General features: G+C 43.6%; 1 protein-coding gene across 1 annotated transcript in view; it reads left to right on the top strand.

Moving 5' to 3' along the window:
- The window catches only part of LOC132407255 (uncharacterized), a 78,442-nt gene that overhangs the window by 30,435 nt on the left and 29,577 nt on the right, over window positions 1-18,430 (top strand). Inside the window, exons 6-9 of the mRNA XM_059993516.1 lie at window positions 8,489-8,611; window positions 10,789-10,899; window positions 15,374-15,449; window positions 18,222-18,307. Coding sequence (XP_059849499.1) covers window positions 8,489-8,611; window positions 10,789-10,899; window positions 15,374-15,449; window positions 18,222-18,307 — 396 coding nt within the window. The remainder of the gene's footprint in view (window positions 1-8,488; window positions 8,612-10,788; window positions 10,900-15,373; window positions 15,450-18,221; window positions 18,308-18,430) is intronic.

Below are 18,430 nucleotides of genomic sequence, written 5' to 3'. Positions count from 1 at the left end.
TTATAGAACCTGCACATTACATTGGACAATAGTGGTATATTATTGGTTGGTGTGGATCTGTCATTGTATAATTTTGATATGCTGTACAGCTAGACAGATTTTGTCACTGTATAATATTGGGGTACATTATTACCAGAATCAGATTCAATATCACTTGCCGTATCTTATGTTTCTGTCGTTTCTGTTGTTTTCCAGCAGCAATACGTTGTGTAATACCCTGGTTAAGATTTTTACTGCCATGCTATTGGTATTTCATTTTAGCAGTTCTGTAAGAGCAGTCTGTTCTACTTTTACTATATTTGGGTTTGAGCTAAAAGATAAGGAATGTTGTTTCAGCCATTCAGGTTGGTGGAATTGGAGAAGGTTCTAGAGAACGCTGGGCGGAGAGGTTTTTGTGATGGACACTGGTGCGTGTTGAGATCTTTTTGGCAGAAGCTGGGAGAAGACAGGAAAGATGGCTGAGGATGCCATCTTTAGTGCACAAGGTGCTTTGTGCAGAAGAATGGCTTAAAGAAGAAAGGACCATTGTTCCTGTGGGGGAGCCTGTTTTTGCAGATGGATTTTGAGTGACGTTCGAAAGGTGGTATGTGTTATCATGCAGACTGTGGATCCAGCACGTGAGTTAAAGACAACTTCAAGATGAACTCCAACATAGTGCACATTTGGACTGCGTTAACTGTAATGGGCCTTTTTTATATTCTTCTTTTTCCTACTAACTTCAATAAAGCTGAAATTTGTAAATTTACTTATAATTGAATGCAATATACGATCTGTTATTTCTTGCTGACGGCTAATTACAGTGGGGGGCAATATAAGCACAGATCTGGGAACCGGGTGTTTGAGACATCCCAGCTTCCTGGTTTTGGTGGAACCCAAGTCATACCAACACTAGAGGGCTAACAAGCTGCATCTCTAGAGCTGCCCAGTAAAAAGGGATTTCAATTGCAATACATAATTTTAAAAAATTAATTGCAATAAGAAGTATATTTTTAAAAAATTCAATATTAATGCAAAAAAAAGGAAAAAATAGTGAGGTAGTGTACATGGATTCTTGGTCCATTCAAAAATCTGATGGTAAAGGAGAAGAGGTTGTTCCTAAAACATTGAGTGTGTGTCTTCTGGCTCCTCTACCACCTCCGAGCAATGAGAAGTGGGCATGTTCTGGATAATGAGGTTCCTTAATGATGGATGCCTCCTTTTTAAGGCAGCGCCATTTGAAGATGTCTTCGGTGGTGGGGAGCTAGTGCCCATGATGGAGCTGGCTGAGTTTGCAACTTATGCAGCTTTTTCCTGTCCCGTGCAGTGGCCTTTCCATGCCAGACAGTAATACTCTCCACGATGTATCTGTAGAAATTTGCAAGAATCTTTGGTGTCATACCAAGTCTCTTTAAACTCCTAATGAAATATAGCTACTGTTGTGCTTCTTTGTAATTGCATCAATATGTTGGGTCCAGGATGCCTGTTGATCTCTACAAATATTGACAGTCAGGAACTTGATACTGCTCATCCTTTCCACTGCTGATCTCTCGATGAGGACTGGAGTGTGTTCCTTCGACTTCCCCTTGCTGAAGTTCACAGTCAGTTCTTTGGTCGTACTGATGTTGACTGCAAGGTTATGGTTGTGACATCGCTCAACCAGGCCGATCTTCCTCGCTCCTGTACACCTCCTTGTCACCGTCTGAAATTCTACCAACAGTTGTGTCATCGGCAAATCTATTGACGGCATTTGAACTGTGCCCAGCAGTGAGCTAAGCACACATCCTTGAAGTGTGCCAGTGTTGATAGTCAGCAAGGAGGAGACCTTATTTCCAATCAGCTCTGACTGTGGTCTCCTGATGAGGAAGTCAAGGATCCAGGTACAGAAGCCCCTGTTTTGGAGCTTGTTGATTAGTACTGAGGGTATGATGGTAATCAATTAAACACCAGTCTGACATCGGTATTGCTATTGTCTCTGTGGTCAAAGACCGAGTGGAAAGCCAGTGAGATTATATCCGCTGCAGACCTATTGTGACGATAGGCAATTTGCAGCAGACCCAGGTCCTTAGACTGGTTTTGATTCTGAGCATGACCAACCTCAAAGCAATTCATCACAGTAGGTGTGAATTCAACTGGGCAATAGTCATTGAGGCAATTCACCCTGCTCTTCTTGTGCTTTGGTATGATTGTTGCCCTTCAGTGAGATTGAAATTGTCCTTGAACACTCCCACAAGTTGGTTGGCACAGGTTTTCAGTGCCCTATCAGGAGCACCATAAGGGCCTGACACCTTGTAAAATTTTACCCTCTCCAAAGATGTTCTGACATTGGCTTGAAGACAGAGATTACAGGGTCACCAGATGCTGGAGGGATTTGCAAAGGTGTAGTTTTATTCTTCTCGAAGTGTGCGTAAAAGGTATTTAGCTCATCTGGTAATGAAGCATCATAGTCATTTATGATGTTAGGTTTCAGCTTTTGGGGACATCAATGTCAACCCAAGCCCACAATTGCAAAGTCCAGTCACCAGGCTCTAACTCTACTCCCAGCATATAGGCAGAGACTAAAGACTGCAGTACCAGTGGAGAGGACCAAGAAGGTATGGTCAAGGAAAGAGGAGAAATGCTTACAGGACTGCCTTGAGTTGGTAGACTGGACAATGTTCAGGGATACATCTTTGAATCTGAATGAATACGCCACAGTTGTCACCCACTTCATCAAGGCCTATGTGGGTGTGGGTGTGCCTTTGAAGGCGTACAACTCTGACTGAAGTTAGAGACAGAATTAGATGCACGTCAACTCTGGCGGGTTTTGCATGCTATTACGGTATAACAGTGATCAAGTGTGTTGGCTCCTCTGGTTCCACAGGTGATATATTGGTGATAACTGTTCAGAGATTTGCTCAAGCTGTCCTGGTTGAAGTTCCCGGCAATGATTGGGAAGCAATCAGGGCACGCTGCTTTGTGACTGCTGATCGTGGTGCTCTGCTCCTCCAGTGCCTGCCTGTCGTTGGACAGAGGTGGAATTTACATCTTTACCAGGATGATGGCAGACAAAATAGGTGACACTTGAATGCATGATGTTCCAAGTGAGGTGAACTAAATTGAGACAGAACTGTGCACCATGTTCTGAGGTCTGGGGTCCACTGATTTTGAGGATCAATAGATTTTTTAAACATCTTAACACAACGTTGCTTACTGCAGTACCCATAGCTGTGACTGTAGATTTCAGCTGTAGTAGTCCTAAATGGGAATATTTGATTATTCCCATTAGAGCTGCACGCAGACAGTCGGCACTTATTGGTGCCTTCTGTTTGGGGTTCTGTATTGGCTATTACTATGTAATGCTGAAGTATACTGGTCAGTATAGTCTGTTACAGAATAATGCTGAGGCACCGTACTCATGGCTGGGTCTGTAATTGGGCAACACTGTTATAACACACGTAGATAATATTGAATTACAGTTGTTGGATATGGCTCTGTCCCTGTACAACACAGGGGCATGGTGGCCTGTTATTGTATAAAATTAAGGGATACTGGTCTGTTACTCTAAGATAATGAGGTCCAGTGCTGATGGGAATCGTTCTGTCACGTTTTGACGTGGGCACAGTAAGACCCACTGTACGTCAGTTCTGGTGGAGAAAGAACTATCATGAAACTTCATGTTACCTGGTACAATGAAGAAATAAAACCACTTGTCCATAGTGTAGGTCCCTGGGTGGCCTCAGGCTCGCTCAGCTCGTTCTCGTCTGGGGGAGCAGCCTTCGGCCCCGCCTAACTGGGTAATCAGCTGGTGTGGATGCTGTGTGATGTCCCCGCCTCGCCAAAGAACAAACAGGACACCATATGTGATTAAATGATTACAATTTATAAAGATTACTATAACTAAGTAATTAATAACGATACAGTATACATGAAGGAAAAGAAAATAATGAAAAGGTGCCAAACTTATCAAAGTCCAACCCACTTCGTGCAGAACCGTTGGAACTCAATTACTGAAGTCTTCTGGCCACCATTCGATCCCCTCTGAACTCCTCGACTCACAGCTTAGGACCACCCGAAGTGGTCAACCAAGCACATCTGTCTTCGTCTCCTCTCCTCGTGGTACCTCCTGGCCTTGGGGTCCATTCCTCGCCCAGTTTACAGCATCTCATCCTCTCTCTCTCACCCCCTCACGCCGATCACCCCAAAAGCCCGCCAACAATAGCTTACAGACTCAGAAGTGTTACATACCCCGTAACTAGGTCACTTACCAGCAAAGATAGAGAGGTCCGTTGAAGTCTGATGGTACTATTTTTAAAAGTCCTTATTTATAAAGGGGCAGAAAAATAAGATTAATACAAACATTCAGATAATATACGTCATCACTACTCAATCTAAAAGCGCGGGTATAATAATAACTATCAATAAGAAACAGCTCGATCATTTGTCTAGGGGATAATATATTGTCCGATGGAAATATAAAAGTCACTCAGTTCCGGCTTCCGCCTTTGGGGATTGCTGGGTTTTCACGTGTTGGAGAGAGAGAGATTTGTGAGAAAAGAAACTTGCCCGGGTCTTTTATGAAGCAAATCCGTTGAATCGGGAAAGTTGGTTCCCCGTTGTTAGTTCAAGAAAATAGTTTCTGTGGTACCCGCCACCGGATCCCAGGCTAGGGAACCGAACGCACGTGGCTTCCTTCAAATGGCTTCCCGCTACGACAGGATCGTTAGTGTTTCTTCTGGTGCGTCTGAAGGGGTTGTTCCCCCAGACCCTCTTTTATACTTCCTCACGGGGTCTCAGATGTCAATCAGGTTGGGATGATGCAATCTCTCTCTCAACCAGCCCACTTTGCCCGAGGGCTTGCACGTAGCATAGTCCCCAAACGTGGTCTCCAGGAGACAATGGTCAATGTTGCGTTATTTTGCATCGCCGGGGAATGAGGCATTCGGCACGTCTCTCTCCCATTTCCTGGGTCTACTGACCCCCCCCCCCCACTAGTACTCTTGGGATTCTCACAAAGGAGGGGGCTGCGGGCATAACAGAAGAAAGAACAACATTAATTCCAATTGGTTTACTAAGGAATACAATTCTCGTTATCAGTAAACTTTAACCCAAACAAGCTTCCAGCACTCTCTCGCAACAAAGAAGCATTCCTACTTTTAACAAAACAAAGAAGCTATTTTGATTAACATACGCATTTACAAAGAAAAAGAAACCCCCCCCTTTACACTCTCCCCCCACCAAATAAAAGTCATGTCCTCATGACTATTAAATAACTCGCCCACTCTTCCTGACAACACAAACCCTAACCCAGGCACAAACAGTGACATTGCTTCTCAAACAGTAAACCTCACGCACTATTCCTCAGGCACTACATAGGCCAACTTATCTGGGAGTTTCCTAACCCTCCGAGAACTCCGTACCCCCACACCTAAGCCCTTCAGGCTCGGACACAACTGGGGAAACCTCGGGCCCGCTACCACTCCTCTCTCAACCTCTCACTCATGCCCCCACTGCTACTCTTAAGCCCCCTGCTGCCCACAGCTAACCCTCCCCACTACACCTGACTCAGTGGGAGAAGGGCCAAGGGTCTCTTCCTCAATTGAGGGAAAGTCAGCAAAAGGCAGCATGTACCACACATCCAGCACATCATCCTTCGAATCTGTATTCTTCCTCATTTCGGCGATCGGTAGCTGCTGTTTCATCTTCTCCAAACGGAAACACGTGGCCTGCACTGCTCCTGCAGTCTCTTCAACCTCCTGCAAGCAAGAGATCAGCTTCTTCTCTGGCCCCTCCAACTCTCGCTGCAGGCTCAGCAGTTCTGACTCACGCATCCCGGCCATCTCAATCTGGGACGAGGTTACCCCAACAGCTTCTTCCACCCCGACCTGAAAAGCAGCAGTTAAAGATTGGTCAGCCTCCAGTTTAGTATTCACTGCATTTATCTCCAGCTTCTTCATCATCATGACTTCTTCCAGACCGACTTTCAGGCTTTGCCCTTCATTTGAACTGTCGATGGTCATCTTCAGGTTCCCTTCAAGCGTCTGCTTCCCTCTTCCGAGATTTGTCTGCAATTTCTTCACCTCCACAAACTTCCCTCTCCAGGCTTTCGGTTTGCTGTTTCCCTCAGTCAGACAACTTTCTTCGTTTTCTCAAACTTGTAAGTCCTCCCACTGGTTCTAGATCACTCTCTCCAGTCTCCCTGTCTTCATTTCAAACTTGATTCCGTAGAGACAGTCACTCACGAGCTGCGACCTTCGCCAGCCCAGGCATGTGTCCAGAAAACACTAACTCTGTAGTTCTCAGCCACTCCTACAATGACCTCACTTCATAGTCTCCTGAGGCAAATCCAAATACCAGGAGGTCATCCACATCCCCCATGGTCTTCCACATGCCCCGCAGGAAGGTTGCAAGGGCTTCGGATAAGCACACGTCCGCACAAGCAGCTCGAAACTCTGGGTGCATCGGCAATGCCTCCAAACAACGCTCACCTGCATCCTCTGGGCAGGCCCCCAAGCGCACCAGCAGGGTATTGATTCTCTCCAGAACCGAAATGCTTCCCTTCTCAACAGTGTCTGGACACATCAGCATTAATAATTCACAAACCTCAGTCACCCCCACATTTGCCTCTAAGAACTCCATTTTCACTGACCAACAACTGTCATCTGGATAATCACCGGCACTGGTACCCCAAATCTCCAGTGCCCTCAATGTCGTCAAGTGTAAATGCTTCCAATAACGGTTATAAAACAAACTGTACAGCAACTTAACTGGCGCCCCGGTGTCGAGGATGGCTTTAACTTGACTTCCATCCATCCATAACAACACCTGTGCGCGTGGTCCCTCTAAGCCTTCAGGAGTAGGGTCTGTTCCTTTCGGGAGTTCCTTGGTACGTTGCTGGGAACGTGCTCCCCCAGAGACCCCAAGCTGTTCCCCCACTGGGCCTCCTCTAAGTTTCCTGACACTTCTCGGATCAACTGAACAACTGAGGGAGGAGCTGATCCCCTTGACAGATCCCCTTGGCATCGCAAGCAATTTATCTGCCTCCCTAGCCAAAAGGGATATCCTAAAAACTCCACCAATCTCCTGCCACGGATATGGTAAGCCCCCCACCTGCGGCATTTGACTTCCAGTCGAACCAAACGCATTTTCCCACACTTTCCCAGAACTGGCAGCTGTCACTTCGAGATAATTGCACCCGACAGTTCTAACAACGTCACCAGCCTGCCTACTCAAACTTTCAACCAATCCCTGTCGCTTTCCCTCAGCCAAGCACTGCCACTCACCCAACAACTGAGGGGTCCGCTCCGCCCACGCCTCCGCCCCTTTAGGGCTGGACATTATTCCAACAACCAGGCGGAGCCCACCAGAGCTGGAACATACCCACCAGTCCTTCCCCGCTCTCTTAACAGCATGGACAGCCCATGGCCCCACCACCTTTTCGTCAACGCTAGACGGAACTCGAACAACGCCCTCTGGGGCACCAACAGCCACCTCACCCAACACACATGCAGAGATAACCAGCAATCGTACACCCGCAAAGGCACACCAGCTCTTCACCACAGACATAATTTAAAGAGGGCGATCACACAGCTTCCACAGAAATCAATCAGGACGAGCACCCCACAAAGTGTTACAAATAGGTAGGTGCTGTAAGTTGCCAATTCACCCAAATACTGTAGTTTGTATTTCTGGAGCAAGCCCTCAAATGGATTTTCAATGCATCCAAGTTGTAGTGGAGAAGTGCTCAGAGTAATAATTTCATCCATGAAAATAAGAAATGGGAACAGAATTAGGCCATTCAGCCCATCGGGTATGCTCTGCCATATCATCATGGCACCATTCTTCTCCCCATAATCTTTCACACCCTGCCTAATGAAAATTAAACTCCACTCTGATTAATTAATGCTCAAGCTTATGATTCATTGGGATCAGTGGCAAATTGATCCTAATATTCATGTACCACATTGTACAATCCTTGTGAAATTCTACGATCCAGGCCCCACAATATCAATCTTTACTTAACTTTTAACCAAGTCCTTAAAGTTACTTTAACACTGATAACACCTCTAGTGTTGGCAGAGTTGCTCAGTACAGAGGCCATGCAAAACCAGGCCTGGATTCATGCTTCAACAAAGATGGAGAGATGTGTTCTCTGCAGGATTGAGGTTGGGGTGCCACAGGAATCACACGTTATATGACAATTTCTCTCAAAATGCTGCTTACCCTTTTGATATCCTATCATCACCTATCAGAGGAGTAACCGGTGAAAGAGACTGAAAACATTTCTCTCCAGTTCCACTGTTTGAGTGACCACTCTTTTAAATCCACATCTGTTTCCCCTTCCTTTGTCAGGGGCTTTTCTTGTTCTATTTTAAACACAATGGAAGTATGTCTGAACCTGTTCAGGCAAAACAGCTGCAGGTGTAGACATGCTGAGGCATGGTAGAAACATGGGCTCTTTGGATTCAGCAGGAGCAGGTTGGGTAGTTGCATGTTTTGCCAGATTTGATGTCCTGAGTCTATATGCTTACAGGATGCAGCCTTCATACCTCAGAAAGTGGACAGCTTCAGTGCCATTGTGGATGCACACAAAGCTGAGCTAACAGCATTAACTCGGATGTCTCAGGAAGCTGCGGAGGCACGAAAAAGCATGAGGGTAAGGACCAGCAATTTTTTACTGCACAGGGCACGTCAGATACAGAGTAAATCTGTCAACACTGTTCTAAAAGGAAATGACGGGTAAGGTGACAGGAAGGTTTGTGGATGGTGGATTGAAAGCAGGTGCTCAGCAAAGTAGTCATCTACTCTGTCCCCTGAGATGGAGAAAGATTCAGAAAGAGATGGTTCAGAGATGAACCATACACAAGTGATAGCACAGTGGAAATTGGTGGTAAAAGAAATGCAATTTTTGAGTTCTGCTTAAGTATAGTAAGTTGGCTCATATCTTATATGACCTTCTGGTTAATAAAACATGTCTTTCAGTATTGGATTTATAATTCATAAATGAGCCTGACATCAGTGTAGTTAATGGAAGGGATTCTGAGAGACAGGATCTACTTGGAAAGGCAAGAATTCATTGGGGATTATCAACATGCCTTTGTGTGTGTAAATTGTATCTATGAATTTGATAGACCTTTTGAAGAGATGACAGAGAAGATTGATGAAGCAGGGCAGGAGACATTGCCTACATTGACATTAGCAAGCCCTTTGACAAATTCCCACTTGCTAGGCTGGTCAGGAAGGTGAGCTCACTAATTGATATAAAATTGGCTTAGTGAAAGGAATCAGAGGGTGGTAGTGGAGAGCTGTTTTTCAGAGTGGAGGTCTTAGACCATTAGGGATCAGTGCTGGGTCCCCTCATATTTTTATAACTATTTGGTTGAAGGTGTAGGTGGCATGATTTGTGAATCTATGGATAACACAAAGAAATGGCAGTGTGATGGAAAATGAAGCTACTGTCCAAGGTTATAATAAGATTTAAATCAACTGGGAAACTGGGCAAATGAATGAATTTAACTTGTAGGCAAGTGCAAAGTGCTGCACTTTGAGAAGGTAAACCAGGTCAGGACTTACAGTGAATAACAGGATCCTAGGGGAAGTTGCAGAACAGGGAAACCCTGGAGTAGAATACACAGTTTCCTAAAGGTAGTGACACATGAAGACAAGGTGGTGAGAAAGACATATGGCATGCTTGCCTTCATCGGATAGAGCTTTGAGTACAATATTTGGCAAGTCATTACAGCTGTACAAAGTGCATCCACAGTTCTGATTGCCATGCTGTAGGAAGGATGTGATTAAGCTAGAGAGGGTGAAGGAGAGATTTGACAAGGATGTTGCTGGAACTGGTGGGCTTGTGATGCAGGAAATATGGTTTATACTGGAGCTGTTTTACTTGGAATGAAGAAGGCTGAGGGGTAACCTTATTAGAGGTTTATGAAATCATTAAGGAAGTGGATGAGGTGGAGAGTTACAGTCTTTTACTCAGGGTGGACGTCTAAAACTAGAGGGCATTTGTTTAACGTAAAAGAAGAAATTTAAAGGGAAACCAAGGAGCAAGTATACAAATGAGGTGCCTGAGAAAGTGGTAGAGGCAGGTACAATTACTATGTTCTGAAAGACATTTTGGACAATTGCATGGATGGGAAAGGATCGAGGGGTATTGGCCAAGGATGGGCAGATGAGATTGACTCAAGAAAGGCACCTTAGTGGGAATGGATGAGTTGGTAGATATGTAAGAGTGAACCAGTAAGTTTTATAAGGAATGGTCCCTTAGAAATGCTGAAGATGTTGGGGGACCATATAGCAATCTTGGCATGGTGGTAACTGTAAAGGATGGTCCATTGAACGTGAAAGCAAGGTGGGGGGGGGGGTTAATGGAAGGTGAATACCAGAGGATTCTCAGCAGGGGGAGGGTGGGAGCAAAAGTGTGGGGAAGTTGAAAGGGAAAGCACAGTTCAAGGATAAGAAATCTCTAAGGCACCTGAGTACAACATTCCATTTTGGAGTAAATACAATGGAAGTGGATAATCTAGGAGAATAGAATGGAGTCTTCTTAGGAGGCAGGGTGAGATGATAAACAGTCAAGGCAGCTTTCAGTCTCTCAGACTTGGATTAATAATTGATTAATATTTCCTTTGTCCAAGTAATTACATATGTGGCATATCTTTCAACCACAAAATCCCTTGCTATTCACATTTAATAATCATTATTACTTTTCACACTTGATTTCTTACCATTATCTACATGTTCATATATAATGCGTCTAGGAAAATATATATGCATTGTTTGAAATGGTACATTTAAGTGATAATTAACCTTTATTATCATACAAAGATGGAGTTAGATGCTCTGGAAAAGTCTTACAGTATAGAGAAGAAAGAGCAAGATGCCATGCTGGCCAACCGGCGAAAGCTGCTGAGCCTGGAGAAGTATGCACTGAAGCACGTAAGTTTGGAGTCACATTGCTTCTGTGTCGTGTCTGGTTTTTAGTTGTCACTGCTTTCTTTTTGTGTAATCATACAGTAGGGGAAGCTCCATTGGCCACAAGCCTGTCTGCTTTTTGTCTGCTACTGCTCTATCAAACGTATCTAGTGACTATACCTATAGGAAACTTTGAGTCTTCCCCAACCTGAAGCCCTGGATGAGGCTCTCAGCAATCTGCTGAGGCCAGATCAGTGGCATTCAGGTCTGCTGACCAGGCAGGATGCAAGAGGTCTAGGTATGATCTCTGGAAAGCATTCGGCCCAGATGGGGTACCTGGCCAAGTACTAAAGACCTGTGCTGATCAACTGGCTGGAGTATTCACTGAGATCTTTAACCACTTGCCTCAGTATCTGGGGTACCCACCTGCTTCAAGCAGGCTTCAATTATACCAGTACCTAAGAAGAATGTAGTAACCTGCTTCAATGGGTATTGTCCAGTAGCACTTACATCCACTGTGATGAAGTGCTTTGAGAGGTTGGTGATGAAACATATCTACTCCTGCCTGAGAAGCGACTTGGATCTGCTCCCGTTTTCCTACAGGCACAACAGGTCCTTAGCAGATTGCATTTCGCTGGCTTTTCACTCAACCTTGGAACATCTGGACAGCAAAGATGCATATATCAGGATGCTCTTTGTCAACTACAGCTCAACATTCAATACTATCATTCCCTCAAAACTAATCAATAAGCTTCAAGACCTTGGCCTTAATATCACCTTGTGCAGTTGGATCCTCAGTTTCCTCACTTGCAGACGCCAGTCAGTTCGGATTGGCAGCGTCTCCTCCACAATCTGCATCAGCATAGCTGCACCACAAGGCTGTGTACTTGGACACCTGCTCTACTCGCTTTATACTTATGACTGTGAGGCTAAGCACTGCTCAAATGCCATGTTCAGGATTGCTGACGACACCAGTGTCATAGGCTGAGTCAGAGGTGGTGACGAAGCAGCATTCAGGAGGGAGATTGAAAATCTGGCTGAGTGGTGCCTCAACAACTAGCTCTCATTCAATGTCTGCAAGACCAAGGTGCTGATAATTGACTTTAGGAGGAGCAAACTGGAGGCTCACGAGCCAGTCCTCATTGGGTGATCAGAGGTAGGGTGGGTCAGCAATTTCAAATTTTCTAAATTCCTTGGTGTTATCATTTCAGAGGAGCTGTCCTGGGCCCAGCACGTAAGTATAATTATGAAGAAAGCACAGCAGTGCCTCTACTTCCTTAGGAGTTTGCATAGATTCGGCATGACATCTAAAACTTTGACAAACTTCTGTAGATGTGTGGTGGAAGGTATATTTACTGGTTGCATCTCAGTTGAGATGCCCTTGAACAGTAACTACAATTACTGTTGCCCTTGAACAGTAACTCCTACAAAAAGTAGTGTATATGTCCCAGTCCATCACAGGTAAAGCCCTCCCCACCATTGAGCACATCTACACTGAGTGCTATCTCAGTAAAGAAGCATCCATCATCAAGGACCACCAGCACCAAGGCCAAGCTCTCCTTTTGCTGGTGCCATCAGGAAGAAAGTACAGGGGTCTCAATCCCCACACCACAGGCTCAGGAATAGTTATTACCCCTCAACTATTAGGCTCTTGAACCAGTGGGGATAACTTCATTCAACTTCACTTGCCCCATCACTGAGGTTTTACCACAACTTATAGACTCACTTTCAAGGACTCTTCACCGTCCTGTTGGGCGCGGTCTTTCGTTGATTCTTTTATGTTTCTTGTATTTACTGTGATTGCCCACAAGAAAATGAATCTCAGGGTTGCATATGGTGCCATATATGTACTTTAATAATAAATTTACTTTGTACTTTGAAGAATGTCCAGCTGCACTTCCTGGCAAGCTGTGAAGAGCAGTTGGAGCTGAGCTAAAACACATCTGGAATGCAGAGGATGTGATAGATAATACCTCAGAAAGTTGGTCACTCTGCATTCAAAGAAAAAAAGATGGGTGACCACTAGAAAGGGCAGTTAGAGATGCAGGAACCTCCCTTGCTCATTCCCCTCTCAAACAGGTGAGTCAGCTGGATACTGTTGGGGGATAGTCTTCTTGGGGAAAACAACAGCAACAATCCAATGCATGGCACTATAGAGGGTTTTGCTGCGCAGGAAAGAAATAAGACTGGGGTAACAATTCTGTTAGGTGGTCCTTTCTTGGGGGTGGGACAGTTACTGTTTCTGTGGTCTAGTACATCCCTGGTGGTAAGTCAAGGGTCCCCATATCAACTACAGGACATTGATTTAGAGAAAAGTCAATGACATTTAGAGGGGATCCGAGGGAGATCTTTCTACCTGGAGAGTGGTGAGTACCTGGAGGAGACTACTTGAGAGAGTGGTAGAAGCAGAATCATTGATAGCATTTCAGAAGTGTCTGGACAAGCACTTGAACTGACTCGGTGTAGAAGCTACGGGGCAAGAGCTGGAAGACGAGTTTAATATGGATGGCTACCCACTAGTCGGTGTGAAGGTGTTGGGCTGAATAGTCTGTTTCTATTTTGCATAATTCTGTGACCTCCCCATAGAATGTATGAAGAGAATTTAAGCAACACATTCCATTGATGAAGAGATTAGTCCAGATAGATATAGAGGAATGCAGTACGAGAAGAAATGGAGCTCAATCTTTCTAGTGTGAAACGAGAGAAGACTTTCTCATACAGGTAGCAACAGAACCCTCTCCTAAAGGTGCTAAATTTTGGGTAGTTTTCAAGACTGAGACTAATGGATCTTTGTTGAGTGGGGGATATGACAGGATTTGGAGAAGATGCGGGTTAACAGGGTTGAGGTTCTGATCAGCCTGAGTAAGAAAATCAAGGGTTCTCTTTTTAACCAAACATTTTCACTAAAAGCCTCCTTTTCATCAAATTCAATGTTAGCTCTTTAAATTTTTTAATCTGCTTGTATAGCCCAGTGGTACATCTTGAGTCACCAAATGGTCTCATTCCTGCATGTTCAAGAATGGAACTGTCAGATCAGGTGGACCCATTTTCTAGATTAATTTGATATATCATCCAAAGTATACATCTACAACATTTTCCCATATCATTATTGAATATCACTCTCACTAAGCATGTTGCTGACTCTTGCTAGATCCGCCCAGTTGTCAAGCATAACCTCAATATATCACTGGCCGTGTAAATCACTGTCACCAAAAGATGCCTCGTTAACACGATACAATGCATTTTGAAGTCTAATCACACAATGAACAAAATGTGTAACTCCCTTTCACAAAGTGGTGGAACTGTTTGTCTCACCAAACCCAACCAGTCCTGCCAAACAATGAATAGCTCTACTTTGCCTTTAAGACAAGGGGCCTAAATTTCCTAACCTCTGATAATGTCAATCACAAATTTATTAAACTTTGATTAGCTTCCAGTCAAGATGACACCAAGCTATGATACCTATCGAGGTCATAGCTCAGAGTTGGTTGCTTTTTAGGTTCATAGGGATGGTTTTGTTTGCAGCATGGGTTGTTAGGTGACAGGTTAGGCTTTAGAGGCCTGGTCAAATCACTCTCTGATAGTAGGTCAGTGATCCCCTTGGATGGATGACTGGTTGGCAGGTACTGATCAGTGATCCCTGTGGTCAGTGACCAAGGCCAGCGGGCCCCATGGATGAGGGAGGGCTGATGAACCCCCCCCCCCCCCCCCAAACCCCAGGTCAGCTTATCCCAGAATCGGAAGTCCAAGCGAGCAGGAGCGTCAGAGTTCAAAGTCCCATAATCAGTGGGGCCTGCGGTCAACACCTAAGGCAGCAGACTAAAGTCAGCAAGTTCAGAAGTCAAGTTAGATGGTCAAAACTACTGGGTCAGTGTGCCCAGAAGTCAGAGGTCTGACGTCTGTGAGTTGCGAGTCCAAGCCAGGGACCAGAGGTTGCCGGTGCAGGAATGTGTGGCGATACTCGCAGGCTGACTCCAGCACGTGTTTGGTTGAGTTGGTTATTAATGCAAATAGTGCTTTTCATTGTATGTTTTGACACACACGTGATAAATACATGAATCTGAATCTAAATATGATCATTCCTTACATAAAATATATTGGACCTGGTGGGTATATTCATGCACGAAAGGCATCAAAAACTAATAAGATCCTGATTTGTTTCCAGAAAGGACTGATTATCTTCATTGCTCAGGGTCTGTGATTCGTGACAATGTCACACCAAGTAACTCAGATATACATTGTGAAACACATTTCGTCCCTGCTTTGTGGTACACTGCCCAAAAATAATGACAAAAATCAGACTAGCAAACCAAATCACGTATATCTCTTGCTCAGATGTTCTCGTGGCTTTATGGACCAAATTCAGTGACATTCTAATTGAATATAGATCCAACAATTGTGAGAATTTTGTGCATCACAAAAGGTCTTTCTCCCTGCTGAACTCAAAGAAGAAGTAATCACCTGCTTTAATTACGAAGTTAATACCTTTCCATTTCAGATTGATGTTCCATCTCTCAGATCAAGCAGTAGACATTCATCAACCAGTGGAGTGAGAGTGAGAAAAAGTATAGCAGGTAAATCAGATCTGGTAAAAGATACATATTGGGTATGAAGAGTATGGTATTCTCTATAAATTCAAAGTAATATGAATAGAAGAAAAGCAAATCATCCAGCCCGTTTCCATAAGACACAGGAGAAGAATAAGGTCATTCAGCCATCAAGTCTGATCCACCATTTGCTCATGGCTGATTTGTTATCCCTCTCAATCCCATTCTCCTGCCTTCTCCCTGTAACTTGATACTTTTACTAATCAAGAACCTGTCAATCTCCACCTTAATCTACCCAATGATTTGAGCTCCACAGCTGTTTATGGCAATGAATTCCACAGATTCACCACCCTGTGTCTAAAATTCCTTGTCATCTCCGTTCTTAAGGGATGTTTTAAGAACCGTCTAACTCCCGTGCTCTTTCCCTCTGCTTCTGCAAATCTCGTACAAATGCCTATCCAATTTATATTTGCAAGGATTCTTTGATTCTTTTCTCATCTGCCTTAAAGCTACTAAATTCCAGATCATAACTGCCATAACTGTTAAACATAACAAAAGACTTATTTGTCATGTCCCCCTTAAACTTTTTAACATATTTTTTCCCCATCTGCTGTCAGGAAACATCTTTCCTCTGTCTATTCCATCTAAGTAAGTTATGATCCTCTCTACCTCTCAGCTATTGCTGTAAGGAAAACAACAGCTACTTCTCCAGTCTAACCTTGCAGTTGAAACCCTGGAACCATTTAAGTAAATGTTTTTCTTTCCCTTTCTTGGACCTTCAAATCCTTGTTAGTCTGGTGACTGGAACTGAGGCCTCGTCCACACTAGACTGGAAAAATCCGTAACCAAAGCGTTTTCTCTTTGTTTTGACCCTCTGTCCACACTGAAATGGTGTTTTCCTGCCCCAAAAATGGAGCTTTTCTAAAACGCTCTCCAGAGTGTGTAAATCTGAAAACACTGGCTGGGTGGTGTAGTGTTTACGGGGTAACTGGAGTGCTTTAAAAACGCTGTCATGACGTGCTGGAACAGTTGGTGGCAGCAGCGTGTCATTTCATTGTTTTCTTGAACCAAGAGGAGGAAACAGAAATAGTATGCCGTTTCTTCTTTGCTTGTTTTCTGTAGCTATGTCCTGCACGCGTGCCCAGTAGGAGGAGATTCACCCAAGTACCCATTTTAATGTAGACGGAGGTATTTTCAGAAATGCCTGGTGTGGGCACCTATTGTTTTCTTGCGACACCGGCGTTTTCAAAACTCACCGGCTCAGTGTGGATGTAGCCTGAATGCATTGCGGCCAAGGCGTTACCTGATGTTCTTTCAACTTCTGAAACTGCTTTTGTACTCTGTGCATCTCTTTATGACTCTGAGACCACATAGATTTCATTAAGTACTCTCTCAACATGCCTTGGCATTTGGAAGGATTTAGACACGTATTCACAAGTCCTGTTCCAGTACAGTTTGTTGAACTGTGGTTCATATTGTATCTCCATATCCTCTTTGTCAAAGTGTGTCACTTTGCACTTCTCTGTATTAAATTTCAACTTGTACATCTCCCCAGTCAGCCAGCTGATCTAAGATTTTTAACCTTTCGTTTCTGTTGTCCCCATTTCACCACATATCATCTGCAAAAATGAACGTGGAGCTGCATGTTCGAACTTGATAACAAAAATGTGGAATTACTGGTCAATGAGATTGCAAAACTTTATAGATGTAATAAATATGACAAGTGTGAAATATGAGGTACAATTACAGTGGTTTCCAGTTAATTGGGCCGTTGGTTAATCGGGACAGCTCTTAAAGATCAAAAATTAATTGAGAAAATAGCCAGGATTTTCTTCATTTATTTGGGATACTATGCTGCTTAATTGAGACAAGAAACTGTTGCTGAATAGTTTCTAACAAATACCAGTCACATGCACTTGCATGGCCATTAGACACTGCACCATGCTTCAAGTGATCAGTTTTTAAACGGCGTAAGTTGTGGTATGTTAATGCTCAAAAAGAAGCGTTTTTTGGTCACCGATAGCTGGTGAGAGATAAACAGTAAGGCAATTCAGAACAGTTTTTCTTGCCGTGGTTTAAAGCATTCAGGCTTGGAGATGCCAGAATCAGCTAGGAGTGAAAATGAAACAATTTCACTACTTCAGCAAGTTAAGGACTATGTAGAATTTTGAAGGTAATAATAACGACAATAATCTTGAATGTTACAATTAAAAGATTTGGCAGATGCAGTCATTTGACAGCATTGTACTATCTGCACTAGGTGGCAGCGCTGATTTTGTTTATTTACTGTTAAAAGAACATGGCACAAATGATAACGACTAGGAACTAATACAGTTTTCTAGTACTGTAGTAGTATTGGTAGTGTGCTAATTTGTTCTGTATTTCATTTAAGAACATAATTTGTTAATCAGTTCATCTTTTTTATGCCTGTTTAACCATTTCCATGAAACTTTGTCTGATTGTCAAAATATACTGGTCTCGATGTGTCCCAATTAACCGAAATCCACTGCATCTTATTAATACAAAATACATATAAAATCATCAGGCAGTTAGCCAAATAATACTATGCTTCCACAACAAGAAGATGGGGAAATAGCATGCATGTGCTACGATCAGAATGTGCCCAGAATGACACCATCTGTGGACCCAGTAAAATTATCTTTGAAAATATGACATACTGTAAGAAAACAAAGGCAAGGGCAGTTCTAATATTCATGTCCAATGCATAGTGATTTCAGTCTGATTCTATATATTGTCCTGCTGCTATCCAAAATTGTTTTTTTTTTACATTTTGCATAGATTTTGGAATGCGGTCACATAATGAAAATACCGTGATCAATGAAATCAACAAATTGAAGGAGCTAATGTCCTGTTCAAAACTAGAGGTAAATAAACAAAAACAAAAGCTGCTGTAGGTCTGAAAGCAAAACAAAAACTGCTGTAAACACTTACTAACTTAGCCAACAGCTGTAGAGATAAGCAAGGGAAACAGATTTAGGCAGTGTGTA

The sequence above is a fragment of the Hypanus sabinus genome, chromosome 18, assembly GCF_030144855.1.
Source record: "Hypanus sabinus isolate sHypSab1 chromosome 18, sHypSab1.hap1, whole genome shotgun sequence".
Lineage (NCBI taxonomy): Eukaryota > Metazoa > Chordata > Chondrichthyes > Myliobatiformes > Dasyatidae > Hypanus > Hypanus sabinus.
This window is presented reverse-complemented; position numbering and strand designations above follow the sequence as displayed.